At 64.0% G+C, this 24,126-nt stretch overlaps 1 protein-coding gene across 1 annotated transcript; it reads right to left on the reverse strand.

Annotated features, from left to right (window-relative positions):
- Positions 1-1,183: 1,183 nt before the first annotated feature.
- Ano9 (anoctamin 9) lies at positions 1,184-23,502 on the reverse strand. Its single transcript, XM_042665513.1, has 24 exons — positions 23,431-23,502; positions 15,613-15,690; positions 15,388-15,510; positions 15,117-15,262; positions 13,233-13,279; positions 13,090-13,148; positions 12,934-13,010; positions 12,704-12,838; positions 12,492-12,588; positions 12,282-12,342; positions 12,097-12,179; positions 11,773-11,877; positions 11,143-11,295; positions 11,039-11,075; positions 8,998-9,109; positions 4,256-4,313; positions 4,071-4,168; positions 3,835-3,977; positions 3,605-3,757; positions 2,928-3,075; positions 1,955-2,056; positions 1,778-1,871; positions 1,496-1,665; positions 1,184-1,407 (listed from the first exon to the last, which is right to left on the reverse strand). The coding sequence occupies exons 1-24, from the start codon at positions 23,434-23,436 to the stop codon at positions 1,380-1,382; spliced, it is 2,313 nt and encodes a 770-aa protein (XP_042521447.1). The 5' UTR covers positions 23,437-23,502; the 3' UTR covers positions 1,184-1,379.
- Between the last annotated feature and the right edge of the window lie 624 nt (positions 23,503-24,126).

Genomic DNA, 24,126 nt, shown 5'->3' on the forward strand with positions numbered 1-24,126 from the left:
GGGGGCCTCGCTCACCCACAGCCTGGGGGTCGGGGGTCTGGGGGCCTCGCTCACCCACAGCCTGGGGGTCGGGGGGGGGGGGGGCCTCGCTCACCCACAGCCTGGGGGTCGGGGGTCTGGGGGCCTCGCTCACCCACAGCCTGGGGGTCGGGGGGGGGGGGGCCTCGCTCACCCACAGCCTGGGGGTCGGGGGTCTGGGGGCCTCGCTCACCCACAGCCTGGGGGTCGGGGGGTCGGGGGTCTGGGGGCCTCGCTCACCCACAGCCTGGGGGTCGGGGGTCGGGGGGCCTCGCTCACCCACAGCCTGGGGGTCAGGGGGCCTCGCTCACCCACAGCCTGGGGGTCGGGGGGTCGGGGGGGCCTCGCTCACCCACAGCCTGGGGGTCAGGGGGGGGGCCTCCCTCAAGGAGAGGCCCCTCACCTGGAACATTCCAGACCCCACCATTCTCTGACCATGTAGCACAGAGCAGATGTGACCTGGAAAGCTTATTTTTCCTGCAGCAGCAGGCTCAGCAGCCAACCCAGATAAGCTTGGTTTTATGACAGAAAGTTCTGGCGGCTGAGCACGGCCAGGGCCTCCAGGGGGACAGGAGCCCAGCTGAGGGCCAACGGGGCTGGAGGGGCCAGCCAGGCTGCAAGGGGCCGGGGGCTGGAGGGGCCAGCTGGCCGCAGGGGGCCAGGGGCTGGGCTGCAGGGGGCCGGGGGCTGGAGGGGCCAGCTGGCCGCAGGGGGCCGGGGGCTGGGCTGCAGGGGGCGGGGGGGGGGGGGCCAGCTGGCTGCAGGGGGCTGGGGGCTGGAGGGGCCAGCTGGCCGCAGGGGGCCGGGGGCTGGGCTGCAGGGGGCGGGGGGGGGGGGGCCAGCTGGCTGCAGGGGGCCAGCTGGCTGCAGGGGGCCAGCTGGCTGCAGGGGGCTGGGGGCTGGGCTGCAGGGGGCCGGGGGCTGGGCTGCAGGGGGCCGGGGGCTGGAGGGGCCAGCTGGCCGCAGGGGGCTGGGGGCCGGCAGAGGAAGGCCCTGAGAACTCTTCCTGCTTTGGCCTGCATGAAGCCCCACACCCTGGCTCTATGGGAACTTGGACACCCAGAGAAATGGGGCAGATGCCATAGGGACACCAGTGCTTTAAACACACAGAACTCCAACGGCGCAGCTATAGAAGGCTGTCCAGGGCTTCCTTGGACGTGCCAGGTATACCACCTTTATTCAAGGACTCCGATAACCACCCACATGTACGCAGCCTCCAGGGCCACCCATGTCGACACAGGCCTCCCAGGATCCCACACCCGGGCCTTCTCACAGCTCCCAGGGCAGGCCGCGGTCAGGGTCAGTCTGTGGACGTGGGAGCTGGTGCCCAGGCTCCTCTCCCCTTGTTCAGGGCTGGCTGTCTACACCTCTGTGCTCCTGGAGCTGGGCCTGCCGGTGGGTGGGTGGGCAGGTAAGGTCAAAGGGTGGATCCCCCGTGGACCTTCCCCAGCGCCTGCCCCAGCCCAGCCAGCCCTACCACATTTTCTGAAGCGTCTGGTTCTCCTGAAGTGTCTGGTACTTCTCCCGAAGCATCCTGTACTTCTCCTGAAGCGTCTTGTACTTCTTGTCTAGCACAGTGTTCTTCACCAACTGGGGGGTGTCCGGCACAAACCACGCCGCGATGAGCTTGACGCACAAGGCCACATGCTGCGGATGGGGGCCCAGGAGGCCCAGTAAGGACAGGGCTAAACAGGACCTTTGGGGGTCGGTGAAGAGAGCTGCCTGCCTGCCACCTCCACCTCTCCTCACTTCCGCTCACCTCGAAGAGGATGACGAAAGCTAGGCGGATGGCCAGGAGAAACCAGAACTGCTCAGAGAGGTTGTAGTCGTGGGCGTTGCGGTAGTCCCGGTACCTGAAGGAGGGAGGAACCTGAGGTCAGGGGTCAGGAGGGCAACCTGGGGGGGGAGGGAGAAGGGGGAGAAGAAGGTTCCAGACCTGCACTTGGTGATGTTTTCCCAGCCCTCTTTCATGATTGGGTCCTGGAAGTCCTTGATGTGGAAAACAGACAGGCTGTGGTTCACATAGCCCTTGAGGCAGCTGCAAAGACAGGAGGGGGCTAGCAGGGCCCCCGGGGCCTGAAGCACTTCTCAGAAAGTGGGGGGCTAGCAGGGCCCCCGGGGCCTGAAGCACTTCTCAGAAAGTGGGGGGCTAGCAGGGCCCCCGGGGCCTGAAGCACTTCTCAGAAAGTGTGGGGCTAGCAGGGCCCCCGGGGCCTGAAGCACTTCTCAGAAAGTGGGGGGCTAGCAGGGCCCCCGGGGCCTGAAGCACTTCTCAGAAAGTGGGGGGCTAGCAGGGCCCCCGGGGCCTGAAGCACTTCTCAGAAAGTGGGGGGCTAGCAGGGCCCCCGGGGCCTGAAGCACTTCTCAGAAAGTGGGGGGCTAGCAGGGCCCCCGGGGCCTGAAGCACTTCTCAGAAAGTGGGGGGCTAGCAGGGCCCCCGGGGCCTGAAGCACTTCTCAGAAAGTGGGGGGCTAGCAGGGCCCCCGGGGCCTGAAGCACTTCTCAGAGACCCACTGAGTCTGGGGGACAATTGGAGCAGGCACTATGGGTGCTGAGTCTACTGGGGTACCACCAACTGTCTCCCCCTCCCCCAGAGTCTGGGGAACACTCCTGGAGCTGCTCCAGGAGACGCGATCTGCAGTTGCCACGCTCCAGGGAAAGGAGCTAGGCATGGCTCTGCCCGGTCCCCTTGTGAGCCATTCAGCGGCAGCTGTACTCCAGGACCTCCATCCCAACAGGCTCTAGCCGAGGGGCTAAAGGTCAGTGTGGGCAGGGCAAGGAAGCCCCAGCTCCAGCTGCACTATAGTCCCACGTTGCGCAGGCAGTGTCCGGCCACTCCCGGCAGGGAGGGCTTGGGCTCCTCGGGGCTGGTTTCTTGGGGGGGGGATTCTCAGCGTGTGAGGCCTTACTCTTCTGTAGAGTTGGAGCCGGGGTGGCACGGGCCATGGCGGTACTTGTAGACCATGCGGGGGATGAACTCAGAGGTGAAGGCTATGACCATGCCATTGGTGATAACGGCCAGGACGCCGACGGTCTCCAGCACCTGCAGCCAGGTCCCTGGGCCAGAGCAGCGGGGAGAGGCCATCAGAGCCGTGGCCGAGGCAGCCCCGCTCTGCAGCCTGGTCCAGTCCCCAGAGGCCGGCAGCCCGCCTGGCCGAGGGCCTGTGGCACCCTGCCCACGACACCCCAGTGCAGCAGTGGGTGAAGTTTCTCATTCGGAAATCCCCAGCCAAGGCAGATACAGTGCTGTGCCTCCTGCAGTCCTTCACCCTGGCATAAATGGGGGGGGGAAGGACTGGGGGATCTTGTCCCCCATCTTCCTCCTGAACTCCTTAGCAGGACCTTTTGGTCCCAGGCACCCCCCCACTGGGGACTGGGCTTCCCAGACTCAGCCCTCAACCTTGGCAGCCCCGTAGGCAGAATGGCTGTCTGGGTGGAGGAGTGGAGCCCCAGTACCATCAGGCACAGGCTTGAGCTACAACAGATGAGTGCAGTCGCAGGCCCCGCTGCGCAGAGCGCAGAGCCTGCAGCTGGCTGCTGCACCCCAGCACCCGCCCCCTCAGCCCACCCTGCCGGCCTGACCGACCGATGTCCTTGGCCTTGCGGGCCACCAGGCGCCGCTGCAGCCGGACCATCTTGATGGCGTCCAGGCGGATCTCCACCAGGTTGCTGAAGAGCGCGAGCAGCGGTGCCAGCGGAAAAGCGGCCACGAAGATGGTGGTGAAGCCGTACTGGATCACTGTGTGGCGGACACCTCAGTGTGGGCCAGGGCTCAGAAGCCCCCTCCCCCCCACGCTCCCCTCCTCCTCCACACACTCATTTCCATGAACTCGTCAAACAGGCTGAAGGTGGTAATGGGGTTCAGGAGGTAGTTGCGTCGCCACTCCTGCAGCTCGGGCTCGTGGGCCCCAAAGTTGCGCTTGACGGTCCACATGGTACGGCACTTGTGGGCCAGCCACCTGAGGGACAGGAGTGGTGAAGACCTGCAGGCAGGGGCGGAGGGAAGGGCGGGCGGGTGGGGCCGGGTGGGGATGGGCAGAGGCCTTCCTCACGGGCCCAGGTACTCCATGCAATTGCTCAGTGTTTGCTTCAGACCCATGATGATGGCCATCTGCACAAACAGGTCCATCATGCAGCCGCTGAGATGGCACTGTGGGGCCAGAGGAGATCAGGGGAGGGCTTCAGGAGGAGGGCCTGGACACAGGAGGGCCCCGACACAGGAGGACGCCACACTGACCTCCTCTAGCTTCCACAGACCCGCCAGGCGTGTGGACTTCCCAGGGTGGCCGTTGATCCTGGGGTGGAAAGTGAGGTGTGGGAGGAGGCAGGCCAGCACCCTGCTGAGGCTGCAGTGCCCGTGAGACAAATGACGTAGCACCTAACTCTCCTCCTGCCGGCCCTGCAGGGCAGCACACAAGCCCAGCCTCATCCTGAGAGCCTGCCGGGCAGCACACAAGCCCAGCCTCATCCTGAGAGCCTGCAGGACAGCACAAGCCCAGCCTCATCCTGAGAGCCTGCAGGGCAGCAGACAAGCCCAGCCTCATCCTGAGAGCCTGCCGGACAGAAGACACAAGCCCAGCCTCATCCTGAGGCCCTGCAGGGCAGCACACAAGCCCAGCCTCATCCTGAGAGCCTGCAGGGCAGCACACAAGCCCAGCCTCATCCTGAGGCCCTGCCAGGCAGTACACAAGCCCAGCCTCATCCTGAGAGCCTGCAGGACAGCACACAAGCCCAGCCTCATCCTGAGAGCCTGCAGGGCAACACACAAGCCCAGCCTCATCCTGAGGGCCTGCAGGACAGCACACAAGCCCAGCCTCATCCTGAGGGCCTGCAGGGCAGCACAAGCCCAGCCTCATCCTGAGAGCCTGCAGGGCAGCACACAAGCCCAGCCTCATCCTGAGGGCCTGCAGGACAGCAGACAAGCCCAGCCTCATCCTGAGGGCTTGCAGGGCAGCACACAAGCCCAGCCTCATCCTGAGGCCCTGCCGGGCAGCACACAAGCCCAGCCTCATCCTGAGAGCCTGCAGGGCAACACACAAGCCCAGTCTCATCCTGAGGGCCTGCAGGGCAGCAGACACAAGCCCAGCCTCATCCTGAGAGCCTGCAGGGCAGCACACAAGCCCAGCCTCATCCTGAGAGCCTGCAGGGCAGCACACAAGCCCAGCCTCATCCTGAGAGCCTGCAGGGCAGCACACAAGCCCAGCCTCATCCTGAGAGCCTGCAGGACAGCACACAAGCCCCGTCTCATTCTGCGGGCCCTGCAAGGCAGCACACAAGCCCAGCCTCATCCTGAGAGCCTGCAGGGCAGCACACAAGCCCAGTCTCATTCTGCAGGCCCTGCAGGGCAGCACACAAGCCCAGCCTCATGCAGGCCCCACAGGCTCAGACAGGAGTGCTGAGTTGGTCTCTATCCCCAGAGAAACTGTACATATGGTAAGTTTATGTTTAAAGATTTCCTGTTTTCTGTGACATAATACACACACCTGCACACATACACACTACTAGGGACCAAGGCCCAAGTGTCTGTCTAGCAAGGGGAGAGGGAGGAGCTAGAGGGGAGAGAAAGGTAGTGGGAGGAAGGGGAAGAGAAGAGGAGGGGAAGAAGGGAAGGAAAAGAAAGAGGAGGAGAAGAAGGGGGAGGGGAAAGGGGAGAAGAAAGGGGGAAGGGGAAGGAGAGGAGGAGAAGGGGGAGGGAGGAGAAGAGAAGAGAGTAGTGAAGGAAAGGGAGGAAAAACCGTGCAGGAGGGGAGAAAGGAGAGGAGAGGAGCAATCAGTCGCAGACAGTGGAAACTTGTGAACTGGCCCGGTGTGGTAGTGCGCACCTTTAACCCAGCATGAGAGAGAGAAGCTGAGACAGAAGCTCTCGAGTTCTACACCAGCCTGGAAGACAGGGGAAGACCCCGTCTTAACAACAAACAAAACCTGTAAATAACCAGAATGAAATTCACAAGAAACCTTGTGAGCTATATGAAGAAACTCTACTGTAATAAAGAATATAAAGGGAGCCGGCTTTCAGTAGGAGAAGTCAGAGCTGCCCTGGGATAGGGGAAGGTATGGCCCCCAAAGCCAGCCAGTCCTGATTCCTGAAACCTGTGGCAATGAATCTCAGTGATATGACCGATGGGATGAAGGCTGCCAATCAGCAGACCAATCCACAGAGACTTCAGAGTCTTTAGGATCTTAAATGGAGAAAGGAGTGGCCAACCAGGACTCAGCTTGACATCGCCAGGTTTTTTATTTTGTCTTGTTTTCCTTTGTGCCCATACTGGGGCTTGAACTCAAGGCTTGGGCACTGTCCCTGAGCTTTTGCACTCAAAGCAAGCACTCTACCACCTGAGCCACAGCTCCACTTGACAGTTTTTTGGTGGTTAATTAGAGATAAGAGCCTCATGGACTTCCCTGCTCAAGCCGGCTTTGAGCTACAATCCTCAGACTTCAGCTCCCTGAGTAGTTAGGATTACAAGTTTGAGCCACTGGCACCTGGCTTGACATTGCTAGTTTTGGAGCCGGAAGAGAACATCATGAATCCTGGCAAGAAAGGCAAGAAAGCGGACTTTCCTCAAGCGTGCAAAGAGACGGGCCTGTGGCACGTCGAGTTTCAGGTACTAGTCATCTGGAACCCTGGGCCACGTGAGCTGTAAGGTGATCAACTCACTTGGGTTGTCACAGCCACTAGGCCGTTGTCACCTGCTACAGCAGCAGCAGGAAACGAATACAGTATTCTGGTCAATTTTCTCTAATGTTTTTTTGTTTTTTGTTTTTTGGTCCGGTTGTGGGCCTGAACTCTGGGCCTGGGCACTGTTCCTCAGCTCTTCAGCTCAAGGCTAGCTCTCTACCACTTGAGCCACAGCGCCACTTCCGGCTTTTTTTCCTGCTTATGTGGTGCCAAGGAATTGAACCCAGGGCCTCATACATGCAAGGCAAGCGCTTTACCACTGAGCCACCTTCCCAGACCAATTCTCTCTAACGTTATCTGTATCTTTACTATAATACTAACGCAAACCCTACAAATTTTGAGGCAGTTTGACAGAATGATTCAAAAGTTCATCTAAAGAATAAAGGTGGAGGCATGGAAATGGGGGGGCAAAGGATGAACAAATAGGGCAGTGGTACTCAGTGGAAACTATATTGAACTATAAAACTGTGGGTGGGCACAGGAGGGAAAAACTGGAAGAGACTTAAGGAAGGAGTGACATTGTCCAAAGAGAAATACAAATAAAAGGCAAGTAAGAGAATAAAGGTATAGGGCTGGGAAAGTGGCTCAGTGGTAGAGCGCTTGCCTTGCATGCATTATGTGCATGCATCAGCACCACATAAGCAGAAAAAGCTGGAAGTGGCGCTGTGGCTCAAGTGATAGAGAGCTAGCCTTGAGCTGAAGAGCTGAGGAACAGCGCCCAGGCCCAGAGTTCAGGCCCCAAAACTGACAAAAGTTTAAACAAAGAACAACAGAAAAAAAGAATAAAGGTGTAAATTACCATTAAAAAGGGAAAAAAGAAAGATGGGCACCAGTAACCTTAGCTACGCAGGAGCTGAGATCTGAGAAACGATGCTCAAAGCCAGCCAAGGCAGGAAAGTCCATGAGATTCTTTTTTTTTTTTTGCTGGTCATGGGGTCTGAACTCTGGATCTGGACGCTGTCCCTCAGCTCTTCAGCTCAAGGCTAGTGCTCTACCACTTGAGCCACAGCGCCACTTCCGGCTTTTTCTGTTTATGTGGTGCTGAGGAATCGAACCCAGGGCCTCATGCTTGCAAGGCATGCACTCTACCACTGAGCCACCTTCCTAGCCCCTCCATGAGATTCTTATTTCCAGTTACTCACCAGAAAACCAGATGTGGCACTGTGACTCAAGTGGTAGAGCACTCGCCTTGAGCTGAAGATCCCAGGGACAGAGCCCAGGCCCAGAATTCAAGCCCCATGACCAATAAAAAAAAAAAAAAGGAAAAAGAGCCAGCTACCAATGGCTCACACCTATAATCCATACCACTCAGAAGGCTAAGCATTGGAAGATTGCAGTTTGAAGCCAACCCTGAGAGAAGAGTCTGTAAGAATCCAATTAACCAGCAAGATATTGGACTGGAGGCATGGCTCAAGTGGTAGAACACCAACCATGGTCAAGAAAGCTAAGCCCTGAGTTCGAGCCGCAGAGCGGTGATCTCAGTGCAGCCAGCTGCAGCCTGGTGGTGTGGGGCCCACGGGAGCTGCGTGGAGCACACGGGCTTCCCAGGACAGGAGGGCAGTGGGCCGCGCAGAGAGGGGACAGCTGCTCACAGAGAATTAGACACATGGGCTTCATTCTCACACCAACTCTACGTCCTCATGAATCACACTGCCAAACCACAAGCATCTAAAGTCAATCATGGCCACGGTGCTGGCATGAAAAGCAGCAACCACAGAAGATCTTGTGAAAAGCTCACTGCGGGGGGAGGAGACCTGCCCTCTGAAGATCTCTCTCTTTCCAACAGGACCAGACACAGCAACTGAGGAGCTGAGCTCCAGAGCCAAACGTTCTGCTTCATCACCTATTGGTAGTTTAACCCTGAGTTTCTTAACCAAGCTAGGCCTCAGTGGTCTCATCGGTGACATGAGGCAAAGACAACACTGTTCCTGGGGCCACTGTGTAGATTCAATGATCTGACGACCGTGAAGAGCCAGTGGGCGTATGGGATGGGAATAAGCCGTTGTTATAAAGACCCGTCCCATCTGCTAGCAGAAACCAACTCAGAGATGAGCAGAGCCCCGGGACTGCTGAGGCGCAAGAGGCCCGTGGCGATGCGGGCCTGGAACACTCGCCAGGGCGAGCCCGACCCAGCCTTGGTTCTCCTGTGGGGCTGGGCGCTGGCCCTGAGCCGCGGCGCCATGCGCCTTTCTGCCTCTGTGGCGCTGAGGAGTCGAACCCGGGGCCTGGCTCCCCGCGGAGCCCCGCCCCAGCCCTGCGGCCGGAACGGCAGGGCTCAGCCGCGGCGCGCAGAGGCAGCGCACCTGCCCAGGATGAAGGCGATGTAGATGAGAGAGGAGAAGTGCACGAAGAACTGCAGGGCGAAGAACTTGACGGTGAACTTGCTCTCCCGCTCGGAGAAGGTTCTGGGCTCCTCTGCAAGGAGACACAGCGCGCGCTCGCCCGCCGTCCCCCCGCCCCCCGGGACGCGCCCGGCCCGAGTGACCCCCCAGGACGCGTCCCGGCTCCCCCCGGCCCCCAGGACGCGTCCCGGCTCCCCCCGGCCCCCTAGGACGCGCCCCGGCTCCCCCCGGCCCCCAGGACGCGCCCCGGCTCCCCCAGGACGCGTCCCGGCTCCCCCCGGCCCCCAGGACGCGCCCTGGCTCCCCCCGGCCCCCAGGACGCGCCCCGGCTCCCCCCGGCCCCCAGGACGCGCCCCGGCTCCCCCAGGACGCGTCCCGGCTCCCCCCGGCCCCCAGGACGCGCCCAGGCTCCCCCCGGCCCCCAGGACGCGCCCTGGCTCCCCCCGGCCCCCAGGACGCGCCCCGGCTCCCCCCGCCCCCCGGGACGCGCCCCGGCTCCCCCCGCCCCCCGGGACGCGCCCTGGCTCCCCCCGCCCCCCAGGACGCACCCTGGCTCCCCCAGGACGCGTCCCGGCTCCCCCCGGCCCCCAGGACGCGCCCCAGCTCCCCCAGGACGCGCCCCGGCTCCCCCCGCCCCCCGGGACGCGCCCCGGCTCCCCCCGCCCCCCAGGACGCGCCCTGGCTCCCCCAGGACGCGTCCCGGCTCCCCCCGGCCCCCAGGACGCGCCCCGGCTCCCCCCGGCCCCCAGGACGCGCCCTGGCTCCCCCAGGACGCGTCCCGGCTCCCCCCGGCCCCCAGGACGCGCCCCGGCTCCCCCCGGCCCCCAGGACGCGCCCTGGCTCCCCCAGGACGCGTCCCGGCTCCCCCCGGCCCCCAGGACGCGCCCCAGCTCCCCCAGGACGCGTCCCGGCTCCCCCCGGCCCCCAGGACGCGCCCAGGCTCCCCCCGGCCCCCAGGACGCGCCCCGGCTCCCCCCGCCCCCCGGGACGCGCCCCGGCTCCCCCCGCCCCCCGGGACGCGCCCTGGCTCCCCCAGGACGCGTCCCGGCTCCCCCCGGCCCCCAGGACGCGCCCCAGCTCCCCCAGGACGCGCCCCGGCTCCCCCCGCCCCCCGGGACGCGCCCCGGCTCCCCCCGCCCCCCAGGACGCGCCCTGGCTCCCCCAGGACGCGTCCCGGCTCCCCCCGGCCCCCAGGACGCGCCCCGGCTCCCCCCGGCCCCCAGGACGCGCCCTGGCTCCCCCAGGACGCGTCCCGGCTCCCCCCGGCCCCCAGGACGCGCCCCGGCTCCCCCCGCCCCCCAGGACGCGTCCCGGCTCCCCCAGGACGCGTCCCGGCTCCCCCCGGCCCCCAGGACGCGCCCCGGCTCCCCCCGGCCCCCAGGACGCGCCCCGGCTCCCCCAGGACGCGTCCCGGCTCCCCCCGGCCCCCAGGACGCGCCCTGGCTCCCCCCGGCCCCCAGGACGCGCCCCGGCTCCCCCCGGCCCCCAGGACGCGCCCCGGCTCCCCCAGGACGCGTCCCGGCTCCCCCCGCCCCCCAGGACGCGTCCCGGCTCCCCCCGGCCCCCAGGACGCGCCCCGGCTCCCCCCGGCCCCCAGGACGCGCCCCGGCTCCCCCAGGACGCGTCCCGGCTCCCCCCGGCCCCCAGGACGCGCCCTGGCTCCCCCCGGCCCCCAGGACGCGCCCCGGCTCCCCCCGGCCCCCAGGACGCGCCCCGGCTCCCCCAGGACGCGTCCCGGCTCCCCCCGCCCCCCAGGACGCGTCCCGGCTCCCCCCGCCCCCCAGGACGCGTCCCGGCTCCCCTCGCCCCCCAGGACGCGCCCCGGCCCCCCGGCCCCCCAGGACGCGCCCCGGCCCCCCGGCCCCCCAGGACGCGTCCCGGCTCCCCCCGCCCCCCAGGACGCGCCCCGGCTCCCCTCGCCCCCCAGGACGCGCCCCGGCCCCCCGGCCCCCCAGGACGCGCCCCGGGCCCCCCGCCCCCCCCAGCCGGGGCCTCCTCTCACCCAGGTCGCAGAGCTTCAGGGCCATGAACCTGTTGACCTGCCGGGAAAGGGCGTCACACGCGGGGCTCGCGGGGCGCCTCAGCCCCGCTCCTCGGCTGCCCTACCTTGGTCATGAGGACAATAATCACATAGTGGACCAGAGCTCCGGTCACCACCACCGCCGTGGTCACCTGCTCGCCCAGGAAGCTGCTGAAGAGGGCGGCCGCCAGCACTCGGTAGACAACCAGCACGTGGGCCATGCCGATAATGAGGCCGATCTGAGGGTGGGCAGCGGTGGGCGGGCTGGGGCGGGCTGGGGCCGCTCTGCCGTCCCGCCCCGCTCTGCGGCCCCGCCCTCGCCCCGCCCCTCGCCCGGCCCCGCCCCTCGCTCTGCCCATCGCCCCGCCCCACCCTCGCACCGCGCCGCCCATCGCCCCGCCCATCGCCCCCGCTCGCCCGGGCTTCCCCTCCCCTCACCCCTCGCTCCGTCTCTCGCCCACCCCTTGCCCCCGCTCCGCCCCCTCACTCCACCCCACCCCGCTCCACCCTTCACTCCGCCCCCTCGCTCCGGCCCGCCCCTCTCGCTCTGCCCCTCGCCCCGCTCCACCCCCTCGCCTCGCCCCCTCCCCACCCCTCGCCCCGCCCCTCGCCCTGTCGCCCCGCCCCTCGCCCTGTCGCCCCGCCCCTCGCCCTGTCGCCCCGCCCCTCGCCCCGCCCCCTCACCCTCTCGCCCCGCCCCTCACTCCCTCCAGTACCATGAACAGAGACAGGACCAGGATGATGGTGCTTCGCAGGTAGGAGTGTTGGTGAAATCGGAGCCTATACTCAGGGCAGTTGATGAGCTCAAGAGCCATCTCTTCCTGGGGAGAAGGCACAACACGCCTCAGACACAGCGGGAAACACCTCCAACAGGGTGGACACGCTCAACAGGAGAGAACCCACTGAATGGGGGACACAGCTCAGACACGGGGTGCACGACAGCACCATGCCTTCCTGCAGTACCCAGCTCAGACCGCGGCCACGGTTTGGGCCACAGGGCCCTCGGGGTGCCGATGACCCTTGCTGCTGGCCTGCCTTACCTGGTCTTCATCCCAGCCGTACAAGTCCCAGTTCAGGACCACCTGTGCTCGCTGCCGTTTCCAGATCTCTAGGAACACTGTGGCTGCAGTGGAGACAAGAAAGCACTTCAGATGCTGGTGCTGACCCTGCAGGGCCTCGGGCTCAGGCCGGCCCTCAGAACGGTGCAGAAGGCCAGCAGACTCACCCCACACAGCCATGAAAAAGGCAAACAGCACCGTGCCGTCGTTGTCGAAGAGGTGGGTGAGCTGGGGAGAGGCACAGGCTGCGCTAGGCCTTCACCCGTGCCCCAGGGAGGGGGGCCTCCAGCTCTGCAGAGCACCCGGGTTCCCGTCTTCCCACCCCCACCCCTGGGCAGACACACCGCGCCAGCCCGTGCCCTAGGTTTGCAGCAGACCTTCGCAAAGGTGCACGTCTCCGACAGCACGTGGAAGCCTCCGGTGTGTTCCCCCACGGGGCACATGACAACGCTGTGGGCTTCACAGACCTCCTTGCTGAGGGGGCAGGGGTGGTGCTGACACTGATTTTTCCCAGATGCCAGGCCGTGCTGGGGCCCTGTCCCCATCCCAGCCCACCGCCCTAGCCTCCAGTCCCCAGCACCTGGCCTACCTGATCTGACTGGCATCAAACAGGGTGAACCCACTCAGGAAGACGAGGAGGCCCATCAGCGCCGCGGGCACCAGCATGTAAGTGTACCAGCCGAGCCACGCAAAGTACAGTGCCACCTTCTCGCCAAAATAGTTCCTACAGACAAGCCACCCTGTCGAGGCCTCCCCTCCTCCTCCGGGCAGCCGCAGCCCCCTTGGCGGGCCCTGGGGTTCCCCCGGGGGCAAGGTTACCTGATTGTGTCAATCGGCTGCTTACGGAACATGCTTCTCCACTGCGCCCACTTCTTCAGCTCTTCCTCCCTGTGGACCTAGGTGACAACGTTCGCGTTCGCTGGGGTCTCACCCTCAAGCCCCAGACCCCAGCCCCAGAGCCGGCCCACCTCTCACCTTGTGCAGGGCAAACCTGGCTTTAAAGACCCCGCCTTTCACCAAGTCCTCGAAGGAGTCTGGGGGTCACAGGCCTGTGTCAGGGGGCGGAGGGCAAAGGGGCTGCCTGTGCCGTGCCTCCCATCACCTGCCCTTAGCCTCACCCCCGGCGGCTGTCGTGCGGTTCAGGAGAAAGTTCACAATTCGGATTCTGAAACCCAAGGGTGAGGTCAGGGTCCGGTCCCGCTGTCCCATCCGCCTTCCACCTGGGCTCTGAACCCACAGATCAGCTGGGATCCCACTCACCCTTCTGAGAGCCGCTGGGGGTGGGACGCTGCCAGGGTCCTTCCCCACCCCCACTCCTGCTGTCAGCCCTGGCTCCCAGAGCCCCCGCCTTTCAATCCTGCCCCCACCTCTGAAGCCTACCACATGCCAGAACAATCCCTCTTTACAACCCAGTGAGTCATTTTACCTACATGGGGGCTGAGGCTCAGAGATGCTGGGTGACATGACTATGGCCACATTGCCAGGCATGGAGCTGCAGAGCCACAGTGGAGGGCATCCTCTGGCTGTGCCTCGTGTGTGTGTGTGTGTGTGTGTGTGTGTGTGTGTGTGTGTGTGTGTGTGTGTGTGACTCCTTCCATGAAGCCTGAACCTCTAGGCTCCCACCAAGCTGCCTGCTCTTCCGGCTGCCTCTTGTTGCTCTTGCTGGTCTCAGCGGCTCTGGGACCCACGATCAGATTCCAAGAGCACCCTCTGCCCATGCCCTCTGGCCAGGCTCCGGCTGAGCCCTGGCACCTGGTGGGGGCGGGGGGCGGGGACCGGGACCGGAAATGCCAGGGGAGGTAAGTGGCGGAGCTGGGACCTGGGGACACAGCAGCCTCTCCCTACCAGGCTTCTGTGCAGAAGGTGTGGTGCAGACGTGCAGAGAGGGGCCTTTGAACTAGAATGGGGGGATTTGGGGGAGACGCTGGCCTCTGAAAGTCCTGCCCACTCCCCTCACTTCACACCTAGCTGGGATTCTGTGTCCTCACAAACAAGGTCAAAGGTGTCCTTCAGAATGCCTCAGTAACAGACTCATCATTATACCTTGTCACACATGGAAACTGGGGAAGGGTGGTCGCATGGGGTCAGAACCTAGGGCCTCTACGCTCCGAGGCTGAGAGGAGACAGAACTCAGCACAGGCCACGACTCTGCCCATGCCAGGCCCAGGGGTGAGGTCACTGTCTGTACCAGGCCCGGGGGTGAGGGTACTCTGCCCATGCCAGGCCCAGGGGTGAGGGCACTCTGTCTGTATCAGGTCCGGTGGTGAGGTCACTCTGTCTGTATCAGGTCCGGTGGTGAGGTCACTCTGTCTGTACCAGGCCCGGGGGTGAGGTCACTCTGTCTGTACCAGGCCCGGGGGTGAGGTCACTCTGTCTGTACCAGGCCCGGGGGTGAGGTCACTCTGTCTGTACCAGGCCCGGGGGTGAGGTCACTCTGTCTGTACCAGGCCCGGGGGTGAGGTCACTCTGTCTGTACCAGGCCCGGGGGTGAGGTCACTCTGTCTGTACCAGGCCCGGGGGTGAGGTCACTCTGTCTGTACCAGGCCCGGGGGTGAGGTCACTCTGTCTGTACCAGGCCCGGGGGTGAGGTCACTCTGTCTGTACCAGGCCCGGGGGTGAGGTCACTCTGTACCAAGTCCGGGGGTGAGGTCACTCTGTCTGTACCAGGTCCGGGGGTGAGGTCACTCTGTCTGTACCAGGTCCGGGGGTGAGGTCACTCTGTACCAAGTCCGGGGGTGAGGTCACTCTGTCTGTACCAGGTCCAGGGGTGAGGTCACTCTGTCTGTACCAGGTCCGGGGGTGAGGTCACTCTGTCTGTACCAGGTCCGGGGGTGAGGTCACTCTGTCTGTACCAGGTCTGGGGGTGAGGTCACTCTGTCTGTAGCAGGTCTGGGGGTGAGGTCACTCTGTCTGTATCAGGTCTGGGGGTGAGGTCACTCTGTACCAGGTCTGGGGGTGAGGTTAGGGCACTCCCAGCCCTGGCTCTCGACGCAGCCTCTCACCTCGTGGTGGCTGGGACCGGCTCAGACTTGGCGAGTTTGTCACTGGGGGTTGGACCCTCGGATTCCATGAGGAGAGTTTGGTACAGGTCAAAGATCCTACTGTCTGCTCGAATCCCGAAATACACCTGTTTCCCGTCTTCCACCACCTGGGGAAGCCACATGGGAACCTGTTCCCTTCATCTGCAGCCGGGACCTGTCCCCACGGGCTGTCCTTGCGGCCCTCGGCCTGTGACGCCCCACCCAGGCTCCGGCCTGCAGGGCACAAACCTACCTTGAAGTGGAAGCCCTTTCTCTGGAGCTGCTCCAGAAACTCCTGCTGCCTCTCCTGCTTCAAGCTTTGCTGAGGATGCCAATCAGCCACCAGAACATAGTCCCATTGCTCAGACGCCTCAGCCTGGAGGAAGGAGGGAAGGAGATACGGGACCACGGCCCGGTACAGGACTAGAGGAGCGGCGGTGGGCGGCGGCACCAAGCCCCCGAGGCCCAGCTGACCCACCTCAAGAGCGCGGCTCCTCTCCACCAGCGGGAAGCTGTCGGCCTCCGCGCCCACCAGGACCTGGAGGCTGTCTTCACCCTGGAGACAGAGAGGGGCTGGGGGTCTGTGGAGGGCCCCTCCTGCCCCCTCCGGCTCCGAGGAGTACGGCCTCCACCCCTGCGCAAAGCTGGGGTCGGGGCGGCCAGGACCGTGGAAGTGAGGCTGACACTGAGGAGGTGACACAGAAGTGAGAGTCACACAGAAGCACGGGTACAAAACAGATGATGCAGAGTCCGCGCGGGCGCACGGGGGGCCGCTGGGCTGGACGGGGGGCTGGACGGGACGGGGCGGGAGCCGCTGGGCTGGACGGGGGGCTGGACGGGACGGGGCGGGAGCCGCTGGGCTGGACGGGGGGCTGGACGGGACGGGGCGGGAGCCGCTGGGCTGGACGGGGCGGGGCGGGGGGGGTGAGGGGGGGGGTCACGGGGGGGGGGCGGTCACGGGCACAAAACAGATGATGCAGAGTCCGCGCGGGCGCACCGGGAGCCGCTGGGCTGGACGGGGCGGGCTGGGGGGGACAGTCATGGACAGCCCTCTAGCCCCCCAGAGCAGCCGCCACGGGAAGACAGGCAACCTTGCAACAGAAGATGGGGCGGGTGGCAGGAGGGGCCAGTGCCCACACGTGAGGAGTCGGGCAAATCAACGGCTGGGAGCCAGGAACACTGCTCCCGCCTTGCACGCCCTTGCACACACGGTGGCCCACTGAGCGGCGGGGCAGTCCCCAGCCATGCCTGGCCTGTCTGCCCTCAATGCCGCGCCCCCAGCCCATCGGCGCAAGGTGAGGGGGAAGCAGCTATGGAACCATAGATCTTCCATCAGGCCTTCTACGAAACAGACATCCCCCTCCCCCTCCCGAGGGGCAGACACCCTGACCTGACCACGTGAGGAAAGCCAGGTCATCCGAGAGTCACTGGACATCAGGGACCCCATGGGATGTGGGCGCTAGGACAAGGTCCCCTCACCCCATATGAGGACGACCTTGGACCATGGGCCATGCACAGGCACAGAGGAACTCCGCGGGGGGAGCCAAGGCAACAGGAATACCCACCACCCCGGACTGGGAGTCGGAGCAGGGAGAGGAGCAGCCAGGGTGCTGAGCACGGGCCATGAGGCCGGTGGGGGCTGAGCACAGTGCACCCCCGCAGCGCACAGCCAGGCTGAAGCCGTCTCAGAAAACAAATTTTTTATTTTTTTATCTTTTTTTGTTCTCTTGTGCTATTTATTTCTAATGACTTTCAACTGGGAGAGAGCGAGGCAGGGGTAACACTGTCCAAAAAGAAATGTACTCTTTACCTGACTTATAACTGCCACCCTCTGTGCATCACCTTTATAATAAAAATAAAAAAACGTAGCCAGGCACCAGAGGATCACGGTTCAAAGCCAGCCAGGCAGGAAAGTCCATGAGACTCTTATCTCCAATAAACCACTCACAAAATGCTGGAAGTACTGCTATGGCTCAAGTAGTAGAGCAGTAGCCTTGAAAACAAAGAGACTCAGGGACAGCACCCAGGCCCTGAGTTCAAGTCCCAAGCCTGGCATAAATAAATAAATAAAGTATAATAACAAAAAGAAAAAAGAAAATGACTTTCAGATGTTTACCTGCAACGTAATATACCAATTTTATAACAGTAAACTGAAAAGCAACCAACAGGCAAAGCTGTGCTTTTTTTGTTAGTTTCCTTTTGAAACAAGTCTCTGTGTGGTACCATGCCTGACTCTGTGTGTGTGTGTGTGTGTGTGTGTGTGTGTGTGTGTGTGTGTGTGTGTGTGTGTGAGAGAGAGAGAGAGAGAGAGAGAGAGAGAGAGAGTGTCCTGGGGCTTGAACTCAGGGCCTGGGCAATATCACTGGGCTTTTCCCCTGAAGGCTAGTGCTCTACCACTTGAGCCACAGCTCCACTTCCAGCACTTGGTAGTTAATTCCTGACTGGGCTGGCTTTGGACCGTGATCCTCAGAGCTCAGCCACCTGAGCTGCTAGAGTTACAGGTGTGAGCCACCGCGCCCAGCCACTGCCTCATTTTTTCAGGAATGTTCATAAACTGGATAAAACTGCACCATAAAGGAGGTGGCAGTGGCAGAACCGGAGCAGTGGGTGCTGTGAATCCATCCTGGTGGGTGGTGGGTGCTGCGTGCTTTATCCTCAACAAACAAGGTGCCTGAGTGCTGAAGCTGAGGGAAAGCAGAGCTGCTTTCCCGAGGTGCTGGGTCCTGCAGGGGGGGTGGGGGGGAGGCTGCCAGGCAGGTCAGGGAGGGCCTGCCTCAAAAGAGTGCCTGGCAGGAGGGCCGGGGCTCTCCGGGGCTGTTCTGAGTCTCAGCCACCTGCCCTGCCCACTCAGGCTCTTGCTCTGCCTGCTGCCCCCCTCGGCCCCCTTTCCTGCCTGCACTGCCCGCCCCCCCCAGTCCCCTTCCCAGTCGCACTGTCCCCGTCCCCTCCCCCGCCCACACTGCCCGCCCCCCCAGTCCCCTTCCCAGTCGCACTGTCCCCGTCCCCTCCCCCGCCCACACTGGCCCCCCCCCAGTCCCCTTCCCAGTCGCACTGTCCCTGTCCCCTCCCCCGCCCACACTGCCCGCCCCCCCAGTCCCCTTCCCTGCCCGCACTTCCCCCCCTCCTTCACCCCCTCCCCCCCCCCCCCCCCCCCCCCCCCCGTCCTGCCCCAGCCACATTCCTGCCGCCTCCTCCAGAGTTTCCGCAGACCGCCCCAGCCTGTCCAGCCTCAAGGCTGCCGGTAAAATGTGGGCCACCCAGTCACATTTCCATTTCAGATCAACGCCAAGGGCTTCTGGGGTATCTCAGTGACGGTCTGGGTTAGACTTGCAAAACAATGTTTGTCTCAGATTCAACTGAACCAAGCTCCTCTTTGCTTTGTCCTGCTGAGTCTGCAGCCCTCCTGGAGCCCCAGATCCACGCACACCCCCCGGAGGGCACAGCTCCTGAGCAAGGCTGGCTCTGCCCCACCCCCCCATGCCCCCACAGACGGGCAGCCCCCCCCCCAGCCACTCCGGGCCAATCTAGGTGTCCATGGTTCTTTGTCCTGTTCCTCACCCTCTGCCCAAGTCCTGTCTTCCCCCGCCCTCTCCCGATTACACCCCAGACTACTGGCCACTCCCAGCCTTCCAAAGTCAGCTCACAGACACCTGTGCCCAGGTGTGGCACCTGCTAGCCGAAACTTCTCCCGTCTGGAATCAGGGGAGAAACCGAGCTCAGTCAGACCCAGGGGAGGGGCGGGGCACCCTCGCCTCTTCAGGGAGGAAGGAGAACCATCAAACAGGTCAGGTGGCCCAGGGACCTGCCTGCCCCCGGTCCCCAGCTGGGCAACAGAGTTCAAGTGGGTGTTGTGTGTGATGAATTTGTTAGGGAAATGGATTTTTTTCAGTTATAGTTATGTGTGTGGTATATTTACTTTGGTTCTCATAAAAACATTTACTAATTATTTATAGGACACATATCACATGCTTTGGTCATAATCCACACATATATTGTATGTGCTTCTTGTTAATTCTTTTTAAAATGGTTATGATAGGCCGGGCGCTGGTGGCTCACACCTGTAATCCTAGCTACTCAGGAGGCTGAGATCTGAGGATCGCGGTTCAAAGCCAGCCCGGGCAGGAGAGACCGTGAGACTCCTATCTCCAATAAACCACCAGAAAACTGGAAGTGGCGTTGTAGCTCAAGTGGTAGAGCGCTCGCCTTGAGCTGAAGAGCTGAGGGACAGCGCCCAGGCCCAGAGTTCAAGCCCCACGACCGACAAAAAAAAAAAAAAAATGGTTATGATAAAGGTGATATGGGGTTGGCCGTTCCACAGGTCAGGTAATGAGCACGTGTCTTTCTGGACAGTGTCACCCCTTCTGTCTCTCTCTCTCCCGGTTTGGGAAGTGGAGTCTTACGAGCTTGATTTCCCTTGTCATTCCCTCTCGTCCGGGGCCCACACATCAGTGTGCCCCAAACTCAGAAAGCAGGGGTGTTGAGGCAGATCCTGCCATCCCAGAACCCTAGGCTGGACAGGACTTTGGAGCCCAAATCACAAGGGAGCCTGGGTTCTTCACCCTCGAAGGCCTGGGTGAAAGACTGTCCTGAGCTGGGCTGCCCTCAGCTGCTGAGTGCCAGCCACCTCCCCGCCACAGGCCAGCCCACAGCCGCACAGGTCCCGGCCCTGAGACTCGCTGCCCCACACCCCGCGGTCTCTGGTCTCCTCCCTGGCCACAGCCCAAGCCTCCTAGCTCATCTTCCCAGCTGTCCTCCTAGCTCTGGCCCCCAGCCTGACACCATGAGCTTCTCAGCACTGCCCTTGGGGTCTTCACAGGGTGAGGGGCGAGGGGCTGGGCTGGCCTGAGCTCCAGCCAGCTGTGCACGCGCGTGGGTGGGTGTGCACGCGTGCATATGCGCGTGGTGCACCAGTGCTGGGGACTGGACTCGGGCCTCTTGCCCTCACTTAGCTTTTCCACGTAAGGCTGCTGCTCTGCCCCTCAAGTCGCGTCTCTCCTTCCAAGTGTTGCTGGTTATTGAAAACAAGAGTCTCTCAAATTTGTCTGCCCAGGCTGACTTCAAACCAGGGTTCCCAGACCTCAGCCCCCTGAATAGCTAGGATGGCTGGTGTGAGCCATGGGCACCCAGAGAGTAGACAGCGTTGTGCAGTTGAGGCAATGTCCAGGAGCTACGTCCTCATCCATAGCGCCAGCCACCACCCACCGACTCCCAGGGTGTGGGCTCAGCCGGGGCCTCAGAGGCTGGTGCAAACCAGGGTCAGCATTCGGGCTCAGGCAGACGGCTCAGCTGTGGCCAGTTGCCCAGAGACTCGGTTTCCTCATCTGTACAGTGGGGTGATGTCACCCCACTTTGCAGGCAGAGCAGTGGACGAAGCCACATGTCCAGCCCTGGAGTTTCCTTCATCGTTTCTGTCCTTCCTGCCCTGGGGCTCATGGGACCCGTCCCACTGGGTGAGCCCACGGGTTCTACGTGAAGAAGCTTCTGGAGACACCGCTCCCAGGGACTGTCCCTCCTGAGGGTCAGGAGCCTGCCTCAGCCCGGCTCGGGCGGCCGACCTCCCGCCTGGCCTCCAGGTCAGGGTTGGCAGGGGTATGGCTGCCACCTGGCCGGCCGGACCTCCCCTAGCTGCACACCAGAGGGATGAGTCCTCTCCTCTGTGTGGCCCCTCACCTGAGGCCGCACCCAACCTGCCGGCCAGCACTCCTGGCCCTCTGGACAGGGCCCTTGAGCATGCTGCAATTTCACCATCCACCAAGGGCACCGTTCCACTTGACAGGGCCCAGCACAGAGGCTGTTCATGCCCACCCCATCCCCCAGGCTCTGATTCCCCAGGGCCTCCCCACCTGCTCCCCCCTCCCCCCCCACTCTCCCACCTGCTCCCCCTCCCCCCACCCTCCCACCTGCTCCCCTCCCCCCACCTGCTCCCCCCTCCCCCACCCTCCCCCCTGCTCCCCCCTCCCCCCTGCTCCCCCCTCCCCCCTGCTCCCCCACCCTCCCCCCTGCTCCCCCACCCTCCCCCCTGCTCCCCCTGCCACCCTCCCACCTGCTCCCCCTCCCCCACCCTCCCACCTGCTCCCCTCCCCCACCCTCCCCCCTGCTCCCCTCCCCCCACCTGCTCCCCCTCCCCCCACCCTCCCACCTGCTCCCCCCTCCCACCTGCTCCCCCACCCTCCCACCTGCTCCCCCTCCCCCACCCTCCCACCTGCTCCCCTCCCCCCCTGCTCCCCCTCCCCCACCCTCCCACCTGCTCCCCCTGCCACCCTCTCACCTGCTCCCCTCCCCCACCTGCTCCCCCACGCTCCCCCCTGCTCCCCCACGCTCCCCCACGCTCCCCCACCCTCCCCCCTGCCCCCCACCCTCCCCCCTGCTCCCCCTGCCACCCTCCCACCTGCTCCCCCTCCCCCACCCTCCCACCTGCTCCCCTCCCCCACCCTCCCCCCTGCTCCCCCTGCCACCCTCTCACCTGCTCCCCTCCCCCACCTGCTCCCCCACGCTCCCCCCTGCTCCCCCTCCCCCCACCTGCTCCCCCACCCTCCCCCAGTTCCCCCACCCTCCCCCCTGCTCCCCCTGCCACCCTCCCACCTGCTCCCCCTCCCCCACCCTCCCACCTGCTCCCCCCTGCTCCCCCTGCCACCCTCCCACCTGCTCCCCCTGCCACCCTCCCACCTGCTCCCCCTGCCACCCTCCCACCTGCTCCCCCTGCCACCCTCTCACCTGCTCCCCCTGCCACCCTCTCACCTGCTCCCCTCCCCCACCTGCTCCCCCACGCTCCCCCCTGCTCCCCCACGCTCCCCCCTGCTCCCCCACCCTCCCCCCTGCTCCCCACCCTCCCCCCTGCTCCCCCACCCTCCCCCCTGCTCTGGCTCTCCAGAGTCCTCGCATCCGACCCCCGCCATTCTCCCTCCAGCAGTCACTGTCAGTCACCCCCAGCCCATCCTTTCCATGTCTGCCCCTCGCTCATCCCCAGATACCAACCAGGCAGCTGGCTCTGTGCTGCCGGAGGGGAGTGGGCACTGTGAGCATGCCTGGGTGCTGGGTCCCTGGGTGTCTACCCAGCAGGCACCGGTGCCCAGAGCCCCGCCTTTGGCGGGGGCAAAAACGTGGGGCAGCGCTCCTGGGGGACAGAGTGTGTGGCCCCAGCCCAGGGGCCCTCAAGGCCGCAGCCCTCAGCACCTCTGAACGCCGGTGGTCCCAGTTCCCAGGGACCAGTCTCAGTACAGTCCCGGCAAGGACTCAGTCCTTACCACATCTGAGGATTCATAGGCCCTGCTCCTGGTGACTCACTGATAGCAGCTCTGTCCTCAGCACATCGTGACTGCTCGTGACTCAGTTCTCAGCACCTCACCCGCACAAAGGCCAAGGGCTGAGGCTAGAGGTGGGCGGGACCCAGATCAGGGAAAGTCGCTCTGGGGGTTCAGAGGCTCGGACCAAAGCAAGGGCAGTGGGGGCCGTGGAAAGAATCCGCAGGTGGGTGTGATCAGACCATGTGGGGAGCTGAGACCTCAACTCCTCTGGATCGCTAAGGACCAGAGTGCTCACTCCAGCCAATGGAGACTGTTTCCTCTCCTTCCCAAGCCCCCGGCCTCTCCACCTCCAAGGCACGGGGTGGTCAGGGGACCCTAGGTCAGGCCAAGTAGTCAGGGACCAGAGCCGGGCCCAGGAGGGGCCAGGAGGGGCCTGGCAGAGGGAGTGGCTGCTGACGAGGCCCACGCCTGAGCTGAGAGCTGAGTGGAAACTTTGTTTCACTCTCAGCCTCTCCAATGGGCTCTGCCCCGGTGCCCAGCGCCTGGCACTGGCCCCGGGAGAGGAGCACCCAGCGCCTGGCACTGGCCCCGGGAGAGGAGCAGGATCTCTCCCAGGGGGCCGCAAGCCCTTCCCCTAGCACGCTCACCCCCGGTCCCACCAGCCAGCCTCTGCCTACAGCAGGACCCCAGCGACAGAAGGTCCACTGTACGTCGGCCTTGACCACCCTGCAGGCCAGCCCTGACCCCTGGGCCTCTCTCCCCAGCACCGCTGCTGTCCGGGGGCTCAGCATGCGTACTACCCCACGTGCCCTGAGACTGTAGCAAAGCCATCACAGGGCACATACAGACGTCCAACCCCGGGTTCCCCGGACTTGGAAACCAGGCCCTGTGGGTCTGCCACATCTCCAGCCTGTTCCATCAATCCCGAGTCCACTCATGGCTCTGACCACCCTCTCCCAGGCTGGCCAGGCTGCCAGGACCCCGCAGACGCCTTCCCGGGAGGTGGAGAGGCGGGAGGAGTGGCAGCTGGGCCTGTGCCGCGCTCAGCTCACCTGCATGCTGGCGTGCTCTCTGTGTCTGGGGCCAGCGGGAGGCGGTGGCCCCCATGCAGGCGGGCCAGACGGGCTTCCACGTCCCCCGTCTCCTCCTCGACTTCCGTGTGAGTTCACTCCTCCCTCTTGCCCTGCCACACCCCAGGTGTTCTGGGAGGAGCTAGTGTTTGCCAGCTGCTACCACAAACACAGAAGCCCCCTTCCAGCCCACAGGAGCTCAGACACCGTTCCGGAAACCAGGTCTGGGCGGGACCAGACTGGACAAAGCCTCTAGACTCCCCTGGCCACCCTGCTTTCTTTCTCCTCCCTTCCCTACAGAAGAAATCTGGCTATAAGATGGGGTGCAGGGCACCCCCTGGGGGAAGCAGGTGTCCTAGGCTATAACAGAGACAAGCGCTCCCTCCCTCCCCCAGGATACCTCCGGATCAGCCGGACCCCTCCCTGCAGGTCTGGTCACCTCTGGATCAGCCCGACCCCTCCCTGCAGGCCTGGCCACCTCCAGATCAGCCCGACCCCTCCCTGCGGGCCTGGCCACCTCCAGATCAGCCCGACCCCTCCCTGCGGGCCTGGTGTCCATTCTGCAAGAGGAGAGGAGGGAAGGGCAGTGGGTGGATGCTCAAGGCCCCCGTGATCTCCAGCCGGTGTCCTGACAGCTGGGGACCTGGGGGTCTGCAGGCGACCCTAAAGGATGCAGTT

The sequence above is a fragment of the Dipodomys spectabilis genome, unplaced genomic scaffold, assembly GCF_019054845.1.
Source record: "Dipodomys spectabilis isolate Male_0828 unplaced genomic scaffold, ASM1905484v1 ptg000331l, whole genome shotgun sequence".
Classification (NCBI taxonomy): Eukaryota; Metazoa; Chordata; class Mammalia; order Rodentia; family Heteromyidae; genus Dipodomys; species Dipodomys spectabilis.

Excerpts from the sequence above, each read along its gene's own strand:
- Ano9 (XM_042665513.1), bottom strand. Across the intron at positions 15,263-15,387 it reads GAAAGGGCTTCCACTTCAAG|GTGGTGGAAGACGGGAAACA; the intron begins GTAGGTTTGTGC and ends TGGCTTCCCCAG. Across the intron at positions 1,408-1,495 it reads CAGACGCTTCAGAAAATGTG|GCCCAGCTCCAGGAGCACAG; the intron begins GTAGGGCTGGCT and ends ACCCACCGGCAG.